General features: G+C 42.2%; 1 protein-coding gene across 1 annotated transcript in view; it reads right to left on the reverse strand.

Moving 5' to 3' along the window:
* The window catches only part of LOC124544678 (rabankyrin-5-like), a 426,179-nt gene that overhangs the window by 129,434 nt on the left and 283,224 nt on the right, over positions 1-13,521 (reverse strand). The window contains exon 8 of the mRNA XM_047123303.1: positions 7,666-7,870. Within this exon, the coding sequence (XP_046979259.1) occupies positions 7,666-7,870 (205 nt within the window). The remainder of the gene's footprint in view (positions 1-7,665; positions 7,871-13,521) is intronic.

Here is a 13,521-nt window from a genome sequence, read left to right on the forward strand (position 1 = left end):
TTGTCTCATGGCTCGTATCATAATTGAACTGTCCCATACACTCTCCCATCATTACCTACTCCAGTCCTTTCAAGAATATCACTTATTCCATCAGTGGCAGGCTACCTGTCAAACCAGTCACGTGATCTACAAGCTAAGCTGTAACCACTGTGCCTGCATTCTACATTGGCATGACAACCAACAAGTTGTCTGTCAGCATAAATGGCTACTGACAAACTACGGCCAAGAAACAATTGGATCACCCTGTTGCCAAACGCGCTGCATCTTCATTTCAGTAGCTGCTTCATTTCCCAACAATACCAACTTTTCTTTGCGCAGGTGGGAACTCTCCTTGCAATATATCCTATATTATCATAACACTCTTGGCCTCAACTTTCATTGATCATTGCCCTTAATCGTCTAGTCTCTTACCTGTTCCCAAAACACTGCACAGCTTTTTACTCCACCAACGCACCCAGACTTTTTACTTCCCTCCTTTCCCACTACCCCTCACCCCACCCTCCCTCCATCCCCTGCCCACTGTCTAACCTCCCAACTGTACCTATCTACTCTACCCTCTCTCCACTTCATCCCTGCACTCTCCCAGTAGTAGCACTTTACCTCCCCCCCCTCCCCTATCCCTCCCCCTCCCCGTCTCAGCCTCCTCCTTTCCCCCACTCAGGTGCCTCTCCTATCATGTGCTGCTGTTCGTAGTCTGGCTTCAGCTGCCACAGACTGTGGTCGTGCGTAGCAACTATCCGTTTCATAATATTATTGAAAGTAATTCAGATTTTAATTTTTTGCCATGGTTCTGTGATACTATTCTAAAATACTTTCAGTATGTTGCTTCAGTCGCTGTCACTATTTGCATTTCACTTCCATAAAATGCCTCTCTTCAACCACACTGAGTTATGGAATTTTTTACGTAAACCTTGCTCCACGATTGACTGTAGTACACTTTTATTTTATGAACGAACTCATCTCTCTACTATTAATCTTTTTAGCCTTCTCATCTCTCTAGTATTAATCTTTTTAGCCTTCTCATTTTAGCATTAAGCAATTTTGCTTTCCAAATGGAGTAATTCCTCTATCTACTACACCATATCACAACTACTTCTGCTGCTCATAAGTTTGCTCTTTTTACTCCTATTCTCCATGAAGGTGATTCTTAATAAATTTATACAAGTCAAGAATGGTCTTGGGGTATACAAGTACATAATCCTGAAGACTCTGAACCATTCACTTACTTAAAACTTTGGTTTCTCTGCTGGATTTTGTCCCCTTTTCCTTCAAATCATCTTAAATTCTGTAAACATAACTTACTACCAGTTTCTTACACTGGTTCCATAAATATTCAACTTTTGATTCACTTTTTCTATTGCAAGTATTCTTGTTACCTTGTTGAATATTATACTTCAGTGACATTTTCTTCAAGAATTCCATTTTGCACAATCACATATGGTGACAAGTGACATTTGTTAGTCTTATATTTCTCAACAGTTTCAATCAGACCCCCGATGAGCTTCACAATTTGTGACAAAGTAAGTCACCAATTATCAAGCATAGCAATAATGCTGCTTAATAGCTGGTTTCACGAAACTATACAATGGGATGTGACCTATCTCATGTCATGATGAATCTGTCTGAGAATTAAGAGTATTCCTTGTCTTAGGAGTTGCTTCTTAATTTTATTTTCTGAGGGTAACTCTCATACACTCCCTTTGAAACTATTCTTTCATTTTTTAGTCTATATAGTTTGATTATAACCTACAATACTTGTTCCGACTCCTTCCACAATAATGTATGTCATACTCTTCCTTATGGCTCTAAAAGGTGTCTTAACTAATTATTACATGTTTATTGATTTTGTTGTATCTGCTTATGGCAGGCAACAATTCATGCGTAACTGGTGAGCATTCTGTACTTGGGGACATTTCTTTTCTGTGCCATCCTATATGTAGGTTGAACTAGTGAACACCCAGGGCAGCAGCAATGACTAAATTTCATTTATTTTTGTGCACACACGTGCGTATACTATGTACAGGGTGGTGCACAAAAAACCAGCACTGGGTACAAGCTTCTTGTTGCTTTTGGGGTCCATGGAATGTTTAACGGCTAGGTTATCTGCACCCTTACAAATGTTAAAAGAAAAAAATATGGATAAAGGAGCTAAAAATGTTGACACATGCACACGCACTCCCCCCGACCCCCCACCCCCACCCCCTCTCCCTCTCTTTTAAATTCTCCAAAGATGAGCTAGTAACCCTGTTAACACATTAAGAAAATCTCTATACAATTTTCAGAAACAAGCTGCACATATCACAAAACCTTACACTCTAACCACATTCATTTCGTGTTACTTAAAATAGAGACCAAATCTGCCACTGTCAGCTGGTATGAAAATAAAGCACAGTCTAGTAAAATGTGGTGCACAGTAATCGATATGGTAATCGATCTGCCACAAGCTCCATACATTGGAGGGTCCTCTTGCCAGAGCAAGAAGCCATGGAGCAGAGGACGAGTAAAGAGGAACTCATCCCGTCTTCATGGTTGAAAGAAGGTACAGCACAGCTGCCTAGTGGGCTTTATGAGATGCAGTTTATTATCTATCACTTCCAGCCACTCTTCTTCCCATTGACACCTGATTCTGTACCTCAATAGCAAGGTGATAGCAAGCAGGGGGATGGCACACCAGCATAATTGAGGATAACAAAATGCTTCTCTGTCTGCTGCATCCATCCTTCCTCTCACTTCAATATCCATATGGCCTGATACCCAGCAAAAAGACACCACCTTCCCCAACTGTTGTCCTGGAGGGTGTCCTGGACATTCTGGACTACTTTATCTGCTGGGTACAAGCATTGCAGAGAGCAAAAGGCACTCTGAGAATTGCACCAAATCTAAAATTACACTGGGCCTCAGCAGTAAACAGGGTGGCAGGTGGTTGGAGTTGTATATACTCCACACCATGTGACTTTAGCACATGCTGCATGCAGATCCCAAACAGCATTGTTGCTTGTGGACAAATGGAAAAACGGCATGGAGGGGAAGTCAGAGATGCGAGGAACTTGCATGCTCCATGCACCAGTAGGAACTTTTGCCGGATGGTGAGTGTTGGTTTCCCAGTCTTCACACAGAGACTGGGTATGGGGCATGTCCTGCAAGCACTGGTGGCCAGCCTGATCCCCTCAAAGCAGATAGTGTCAATAATCTTCAGGTAGGGAGGCCTCTGCTCTCATAGTCTAGCTGCAAACACATGAAAGCCCTATGAAACTGGAGCATATGCTCCCTGTCTGCAACCCAAGACCTTAGGCTAAGGGACTTCATGATATTCAGTGCATTCTGGGTTCTGGCTTTCAGGTATCACAGGTGTGGTAACCACATAATTTGGAGTAAAAAATGAAGCCCAGATACCTCACTGAGCTTGTAAAATGTAGAATGGTATCCCTCATATGTAAGATAACCTATACACTGTAAGTTGCAGCTGATGAGTTACTTTTGCAAACTGGAGGAGGAACAGTCAACAGCAAACTCATCCACAAATAAGGAGCAGTGTATGGGATTCCATACGGTAGATTGGTACTGTTTATGGCTATGACAGAGAAGGTAACACTTAAAACACTGCCCTGAGGGATACCATTCTCCAGCTTAAAATGATTCAGCAACATGTTACCAAAATGTGACCTCAAAAAAAAAAAAAAAAAAAAAAAAATCACTGAGACAGGAAAAATGGTATAAAGATGGGGAGATGATCACCAAAGTTTCATTGCTGGAGTTTAATGAGAATACTTTATCTCAAAATAATGTTGTATGCCTTATTGACATCAAAGAATATATCGAGACAGTGATGTTTATGTAAGAAAATGTGCTGAACAGCCCCCTTTAGCAGGATCAGTTTGTCGACAGACTGAAATCTCCAGAATCCAGGAGTTGCCTGGTCTCTAATGACCATAACAGACAATGGTTACCCATTCGCTCCAGTGTCTCTCGTACACAGCTCACATGGCAACACTCCAATAACTAATGGGACATATGGTTCTTCTCTGGTTTGAGGAGAGGGATCAAAACTACCTCTATCCATGAGTTGGGTAAGTGATCAGAGTGCCATAGCAAATCAAAACATTTCAGGAGGATTTCCTTTGATGCTGCACACAAATGTCAAAGCATGCAGTACCAGATTTGGCCATGACCGGGTACAGTATCACAAATCTTAGACAGTGCCAATTCCAGCTCTCCCATATGGAGAAAGGGCACTTATAAGACTTACAATTGCGGGATCTGAAGTCCAACTTGTGCCTCACTGCAGTTACACGGTAATGGCTGGCATTAGCAGTTATCACTGCAAAATGCTCTGCCATCACCTGAACGATGTCTCCGAGTGCCATTTGGAGACAGTCCTGTTTCATAACTGCTTCTATTGGTTATTTATTTATTTAATTGTATGGCTAGGGCCCCCCGTCAGGCAGGCCGTTTGCCGGTCTTTCAATTTGACACCACTTCAATGACCTGCAGTCTATGAGGATGATACGATGATGATGAGGACAGCACAACACCCAGTCCCTGGGTGGAGAAAATTCCCTGACCCAGCTGGGAACTGAACCCAGGCCCAGAAGATTGACAACCCATCACACTGACCATTCAGCTAGCAGGGGCGGACAGCTGCTATTGGTAAATGATTGCGTTTACCGGAAATCCTCCTGATGGGTCCCCATACTTTCATAGAACACCTGGAATGGGTTGACAGAGTCCAAGAATGCTTGCCATGACCTTTTCTTGCTCTTCTTAATTACGTATCAGCTTTGACTCACGTGACTTCAAAGACTGTGAGGTTTCTTGCTGTTGGGTGGCATTTAAATCATCAAAGAGCTACAAGCTTGTCCCGGATCACTGAACGGCACTCATCAGTCCACCAATTAACAGGTCCTCTCTTAATATGACTTGAAGCCTTTTGATGGGCAAGTCAGTGACGTGATGTATCACTCAGGTGATATGGTCCACCCAGTTCCATGTTCAAACACAGTCAGCTGGCTGAACAGCATCTTGTTAGCCCTACTTACTAACTGTTTCTGTGGCTTTTGTTCAAGCAATCCAATCCCCGATGAAGTAGAAGGATCCACAGTGGGAAGTGGTCACTGGAATGAAGGTCATCAGTTGATTTCCACTGTGCTAAGTCTGCAGGGGCTGGAGAGCAGAAAGAAAGTTTAATGGCTGAGGATGACCCAGTGGTAGCTGAGAAATGAGTGGGACTGCCTTTTTTGAGGTTGCACAGCTACTGAGACATCATGAGGTTCTTCAAGACTTGACCCCTGGAGAAAGTATAGTTTGAGCCCCATAATACATTATGGGCAATGAAACCACCAAGTAGGAGAAATGGGCAGGGATGGTTGTGCAATAAGGCCTGCGAGAGCCTCAGAGTTTACTGCATCCTGCGAAGGTAAATACAAGGAGCAGATAGTAATGATCTAATCCACATGAACAGCAATGGCTACTGCTTTTATGTCAGAAACCAAGGAGACAGATGTGAAGTAGTGTGTGTTATTGACAAACACAGCTTCCCCTCCCTTGGCTCTTTTCCCAGTCAGGTCATCCTTCCAGTGGAGGTATAACCATGTAGCACAAGGGTGTCAATGGCTTGGAAATGTGTTTCCTGTAAACTCAAGAACATGGAGTATGCCTGTTCCAGGAGTCTCAGTTCATCCACATGAGTCCTGAAGCCATTCTTGTTCCATTATAGTAGGGGAGCCATTTATCATGGTGGTTGCACTTTCTTCCTGTCTTTCTGCCTTGGGGAAAGATGGTTGCTCTGAGCAGACTTTGCATTCCATCACCTCTGAAGCAGAAGCACTAGAACCATCAAGTTTAATGACATCAACACGGTCTGACAGTCTACCTCCTATTTTCACCTGCAGTGGAAGATTCCCATTTGCTTTTTTTTTGTCTGAGAGGGCATTTAAAAGCTACTGCAGCAGCAGTGAAGGCAGTACTGGATTGTATACTCGGCTCAGCGTTTGGAGGTACCACCAACTCCACAATGGTGGTGACTGTGGCTTTATCTGATGTCCTCAGGAGGGCTAAGGGCTCTGAATCAACTGCAGCTTGATAAGTGTGCTGACAAATGCAGGTACTAGTGCTGACACTAGCAACCTCCATTTCTGTGGAAGCTTTGATTGTCAAAACAGGCTTTTTAAGGGCCAAATCAAAAGATGCAGTGAATGTGGGAGGCTGCACATGGCTTTATAGATCTTCTTGGCCTCACCATACATGATGCATTTCAATGTTTTAATCTCCTGTATCTTCCTTTCTTTGAGGAAGACACTGCAGTCCCTACTCCAGACTGGGTGATCTCCAGAGCAATTTACACGATTCTGAGGAGAGGAACAACCAACTACATTGTGGACAGCATTACCACATTTATCCTAAGTGGCTTCACCCTTACATCCTAAGGTGGTGTGTCCAAATTGCTGGCATTTAAACACACAATAGTTTGGGGACATAGGGCCATATGCTTAGGTAAAGAAAACTTGCCTTAATATGCTCTGGAAGTTTCATGCTATTGAAGGTAAGGATGAAGGATTCAGATTTTATGAGAACACTGTCCACCCCTTTCAGTATATTTTGCACACTGACAACCCTTCTTAAGCCCACTCATCTTTCAATTCCACCTTGGGAATGTCAACCAGATCTCTACATGATAAAACATCTTTGCTGTAGTTCAATGTGTTGTGGAGCTCCATTTCTATGGCATATTACACAAAGCATTTACATTTCCCAACTAGTAGTTTCAACCAACACTGTTCTGTTATGCAGTCATTTGATTGATTTCAATGTATCTGCAATGCCCTCTAAACCTTTTTTAACCTAAAACGATAAAATCTTCTCTACACTGCCATCTTGAAACAATCAAGCACACATTCTGACCAGCAGCATGAGTTCTGTTACTATAATGAAGAACTCTGTAGAATCTCAGACTCAGGATGACTGGCTACACGAGCCATCTTGTCAGATTGGGAGTTGGTACCTACCAGCAACCCATCCATTCTGCTGGGAAGAAAAAGAGAAAATTTTAAGTATTCCATATCAGCCCCACAGGCAGCTAGGAAAACAAAAATCCATCTAGATAGAGCCCTGTGTGCAATGGTAAGCCTTACACAAATGAGGTGTGGCAGTTTCCCTAGAGATTTCACTTCAACAGCCATGCATATCATTGGCAGACAACACACCTTGAGATGGAGGATTTTTTTATAGAGGTTTTTACCATTCTCGTGATCTGGGCAGTCAAGCCAAGATCACCGTTCTCCATGACACACAATGTTCCTCCACCCTGCAGCATGATGGTCACTGAAGCATGCCCAGAGCTTACAGTGAGAGGGGCTGGTGGTGCTTACCAGTTCCCAGCTCAGGAAACCTGGGATCACCCAGCCCATACCCAACAAACAAGTGCTGCTGAGCCCAAGAGGATTCGAGTACAGGCTGCTCACCAATTACGCATGAATTGTTGCCCACTATAAGCCAAAATATAGCAGCAACAGCTTCAAAACAATAGATGACAACTGGCAGGCGACAATGAGCAGTCTGGCACTGGGTGCCAGTGCTTTGTGTGCCACCCTGCCTAAAATGTGAATTACTTTGAACATTACTGATCAAATTCACCACAATGCACAAAAATGTTTATAAGATTTTACTTACAAACCCTGTTTGTTTTGCATATTTGGGCTAAGACCCTGTTTTAAAAGTTTCTGTGCAATTCCAGTCATGGCACTTATAGTTGAATCCCCTGTGGTTGCAGGTGACAAACTTGCCACCATATGCAGTGCTGTGTTGCCTTGCTCTGGTGTTACAGCACCTACTGCTGCACCATGTTCTATCAAGAATTCTGCTGCATAATCATCTCCTGCAAAAACGTAAAAGATAGGAGTTAGAGGAAATTGACTTCTGGAATTTTATAAATTTGTTGTCTACTAATTTTGTTACAGTCGAGGTGAATGAAACAAACACAAAATGCTTAGTATGATTGAAATGTTACACTGATTTACATGATGTTCAGTTATACTTCGACATTTGATATGGTAAATTTGTGAATTAAATACAAAAATTTAAAAAACACATTTCTTAATGCCATCAGCATTACAAATTTGTTTCATTAACTATCAAGTCTTATTTCATGTTATAGATTTTCTCCTACCTTAATGGAAAAATGCCTTTGTACCACTATATCTTAAACATACCTAACTGAATATGCTATCCAGTGTCTCTCACCATGTTCTGGAACTTCTTACTTAAGTTCACTGTGAGCATAGACATCTGCAATCGGGAGCAAGAGGGAAGGAGGGGGGAGGGATCTGCCAGCCTGGTGACACAACCTCATTCTCAAACTGGTGCTGTACTTTGACCATAGTCAAGGCTGGATTCCAAGCCTTTCTTAGATTTATTTGTTCATTGTGTAGCCAGGATCTCTACAGCCTTTTTTAGAATACACGCCAAGATAGTGTTTAAGTGATACAACAACTTAATGCTGTCTTAATTCATGGCATGTCAAAGGGAGATGCAATGCTCTGCCACAGCAGACTTCCTGTTGTTCATTACTGACTTTGTCAGCTGTTCTTTGTCTGTGTGGCATCTATGCTCCATGCAATTCTCCTGTGCAATCCAGATAGTCTAGCCTGAACACATTTTCCTGCACTGGTAGGGGATTTAGTGAACTCCTATGTCATTCTTGACTGACCCCAACATGGCTCACATCTTGTCTGATGGGCAGAATATGAACCTGACACAACGTTTTCACAGTATTCTTCCAATTTTCACTGATGCATTCTCAGTGTACAGGATAATAGTTATCGCAACAGGTTTCCTGGCAGACAAAGTGTGTGCCAGACAGACTCGAACTCAGGGTCTCCGCCTTTCACAGACAGGTGTTCCACTGAATGAGCTACCAACGCACGAGTCATTCTCTCTTCTCCTCTGGCCCCAAGATCAAGTATCATACAGCACATAGTTTTTATCTGCCAGGAAGTTTCATATCAGTGCGCACTGTGCAGCAGAGTGAAAATTTCATTCTCGAGACTGCTCTTCATTCTCAGCAGGCTGAGGCCTCAGCTTGTTTGGTCTTATGGCATGTTGTATCTGGCACTTGCTATACACGTTCTTATAGAACACAGCTTGTATGCGCAATAGTTCAGCTGCTAGACTGTACTGGTCCAAAGTCTTGAGTGCTCTGTACACTAGCGTGCTTAAAACACTTCATTGTGATGAGAAATGACGGCTGAGGCACTAAAGTACTAATCTATGTACAGCAGTTTAGAGTAGATGCTTTGTCCTTGTGTGCCATTTGGTCTTTGTTTGGCAAGCAGATCCAGAAATGGAAGATGATTATTTTCTTGTATCTCCATCATGAATTTGATGTTTTGGTAGAGTGAAGTTCGGTGTTGAAAGAAGTATTGCACATGATGTCACCATGCAGCCAGATTATGAATGTATCACCAACATATAGAGAACAGCATGGGAGCTTGGGAATAATTATATAAAAACCGATATTAAATACAGACTGCCGTGCAGGAAGTAATTGGTATGGAACAACAGAAGAAATGAATGGTATGATGATGAGTGTGTGGAGGCAACGCAAAAAGGAGAATGAATTACACAAAAAGATGGACACCCAAAGGACACAAATGTTAGAGAGTGACTATAGAGGAAAAGGTGTGCAAAAAAGCTGATTCTTAAGGCAGAGAAGAAACCCTTTTTTTGAAAGGCACTTTCTGCACACTGAACTACTTGATAATGTTAATGAAAGCAGGAAGCTGTATAGAAAGGTCAATAACCTTAAAATGGGCTTTCAATGGAAACCAGTGAAATATAAAGGGAAAAATGGTGAATTAATAGCATCACACGAGGGAGTGTTACATAACTGGACAGATTACTGTAAGGAATTATTGTACTCAGAGAATGCTGAAAAATGAGAACTAACTGAAAACCAACAAGTGAAAGAAGAGGAAAATGAGATGCCCTCAAAGCCTGAGATTCAGCAAGCAATAAAGGAACTAACCAACAATAAGACACCGCGCAGTGACGAACTGACAGCCGAGCTCATTAATGCTATGGAGGTTATCTAGTTAGGTACCTGCATGCTCTGATCTCAGTTATATGGACACAAAAGGTCATCTCATATGATGCTTACAAAAAAGGACACCCTGGAATGAATGAACTATGGAGGACCTAAATTATTGAACATTGCATATAAAATAGTCTCCTCTCCACTATGTATCCATGTAAAACCTTTTGCAGAAAAAAAGCAATCAAGAGATATCAGGCAGGCTTTAGATCTGGCAAATCAATTACTGACCAAATACTCACCCTGAAGCAAATATTGAAAAAAAAAAAACCAGTCTTAAAACATTTCATATTTGTTAGTTTTGTAGCAGCATCTGACACCACAAAAAGAAATAAGTTTATTGAAGCCATGTATGAACTCCGCATACCACAAGAGTTAACATGCCTCATAAACTTGGCTATGGAAAAAGTAGTTTGTAAAGTACAGATACAAGTAAATTTAACACCAAATTTTGAGACTAACAAATGGTCTGGGGCAAAGGGATGCATTCTCATGTGTACCTTTTAATATACCACTAGAAAAAGTAATAAGATTGGTTCTAATCAACGCAACAGGCGCAATATTCCTCAGAACAGTGCAACTTCTGGCCTATGCAGATGATATGGATATTTTTGCAAGAACAGAACTAGCAGCTAAAGAAACAAATATTGCACTGATGACAGCAGCAATAGAAAGGGAACTGGAAGTGAACATACATAAAACCAAAAAAATGCAAATAATACAACTAGAACTACACTACTGGCCATTAAAATTGCTACACCAAGAAGAAATGCAGATGATAAACAGGTATTCATAGGACAAATATATTATACTAGAACTGACATGTGATTACATTTTCACGCAATTTGGGTGCATAGATCCTGAGGAATCAGTACCCATAACAACCACCTCTGGCCGTAATAACGGCCTTGATGCGCCTGGGCATTGAGTCAAACAGAGCTAAGATGGCGTGTACAGGTACAGCTGCCCATGCAGCTTCAACACATTACCACAATTCATCAAGAGTAGTGACTGGTGTATTGTGACGAGCCAGTTGCTCGGCCACCATTGACCAGACGTTTTCAATTGGTGAAACATCTGGAGAATGTACTGGCCAGGGCAGCAGTCGAACATTTTCTGTATCCAGAAAGGCCCGTACAGGACCTGCAACATGCGGTCATGCATTATCTTGCTGAAATGTAGAGTTTCGCAGGGATCAAATGAAGGGTAGAGTCACGGGTCGTAACACATCTGAAATGTAACGTCCACTGTTCAAAGTGCCGTCAAAGCGAACAAGAGGTGACCGAGATGTGTAACCAATGGTAACCCATACCATCTCGCCAGGTGATATGCCAGTATGGCGATGACGAATACACGCTTCCAATGTGCAATCACCGGGATGTCGCCAAACACGGATGTGACCATCATGATGCTGTAAACAGAACCTGTTTCATCCGAAATAATGACGTTTTGCCATTCGTGCACCCAGGTTCATCACTGAGTACATCATTGCAGGCGCTCCTGTCTATGATGCAGCGTCAAGGGTAACCGCAGCCATGGTCTCCAAGCTGATAGTCCATGCTGCTGCAAATGTCGTCGAACTGTTCGTGCAGATGGTTTTTGTCTTGCAAATGCCCCCATCTATTGACTAAAAGATCGAGACATGGCTGCACGATCCGTTACAGCCATGCGGATAAGATGCCTGTCATCTTGACTGCTAGTGATACAAGGCCGCTGGGACCAGCATGGCATTCCTTATTACCCTCCTGAACCCACCGATTCCATATTCAGCTAACAGTCATTGGATCTCGACCAACGCGAGCAGCAATGTCACGATACAATAAATCGCAATCGCGATAGGCTACAATCCGACCTTCAGCAATGTTGGAAACGTGATGGTACGCGTTTCTCCTCCTTACACAAGGCATCGCAACAACGTTTCACCAGGCAACGCCGGTGAACTGCCTTTTGTGTATGAGAAATTGTTTGGAAACTTTCCTCATGTCAGCACGTTGTAGGTGTCGCCACCGGCACCAACCTTGTGTGAATGCTCTGAAAAGCTAATCATTTGCATATCACAGCATCTTCTTCCTGTTGGTTAAATACCGCGTCTGTAGCACGTCATCTTCATGATGTAGCAATTTTAATGGCCAGTAGTGTAAATATGATGCTATGAAATGACCAGATATCAACAGAACCTGTTAGTGAAATTGTCTATTGGGGAACCCTGGTGGCATAAAAAAACAATATTAATGAAAAAAAAAAAAAAAAAAAAAAAAAAAAAAAAAAAAAAAAAAAAAAAAAAAGAGTGGCACATCCACTTAGCTGACAAATACTACTATGGGATTGTTACACAACTTAAGTAAAGGGATCTCTCCAGGATAAGTGCCAACTGTGTTTACTTTTTATATGTTCGGTTTCAGTCCGTGCACAACAGTACAGGGTACCAATATGTTCCAAAGAGTCATGCACGAAAATGCATTTTTCAAGTGGTAAAAACTTGTGTTGTGGATAGCTCTTGGCCTAATGGTCATTTGTGTATTTAATGGAAGAACACATATACTATAGCTATCCTTCAGTACAGGATCAACATTTAAACATTTCACATCTCCTCCTGCCCAGGCAAACTGAGCAAATCTGTTGGTTATTTTGCATTAAAAGCATCATTTGGTCATGGGCAGTCCCTGAGAAAACACCAATAAAAACTATGACTTTTGGATATGAGAAGTACCGTTTGTGGGCATGGTCAGTTCTAGAATTTCTATTTATGGCAAATCATCAAAATTTTTACCCTGTATTCTTAAGGTGATGTACTCAGGGAACCTTTACCTTTTTTTGATATAACTATCCTTTAATGAGATCCAGAGGTTCAAAGTTACCGTACCTATGCACGTAATGCCCAGTCTGAGACATAAATGTAGTTTTAACTGACATAGTGAGCACATGCCAATGGCTCCAAGGGGCACCAGAAGGGTTCTGAGGTCATCAAACTGTTTTCAATCAGCATTTTTTCATCAATAAAACTTCATGCTAACTGCCTCTATATAATGGGCATTCATACCAATAGAAATATGAATAGAGTGGTACTGCATTGAAAAGGAGGGGGAGGAAGGGGAGGGGGAGGAAGGGGAGGGGGAGGAAGGGGAGGGGGAGGAAGGGGAGGGGGAGGAAGGGGAGGGGGAGGAAGGGGAGGGGGAGGAAGGGGAGGGGGAGGAAGGGGAGGGGGAGGAAGGGGAGGGGGAGGAAGGGGAGGGGGAGGATAAAAAGGACCTTAACATGCGTGTAAAGAACTTCCAGAAAAAATGTAATGCAAATGATTTTGCATTAACCTTATATTATGCATACATATTTGTCTTTATGTGCATCAAAGTGCATAAATGTATCCAAAATGTATAAACAGACTGTCGAAACTTTACTGTCCTACAGAACTCATTTTACATAAGCAGCACACCTTGCTG

This window comes from Schistocerca americana, chromosome 8 (assembly GCF_021461395.2).
Source record: "Schistocerca americana isolate TAMUIC-IGC-003095 chromosome 8, iqSchAmer2.1, whole genome shotgun sequence".
Taxonomy (NCBI): Eukaryota; Metazoa; Arthropoda; class Insecta; order Orthoptera; family Acrididae; genus Schistocerca; species Schistocerca americana.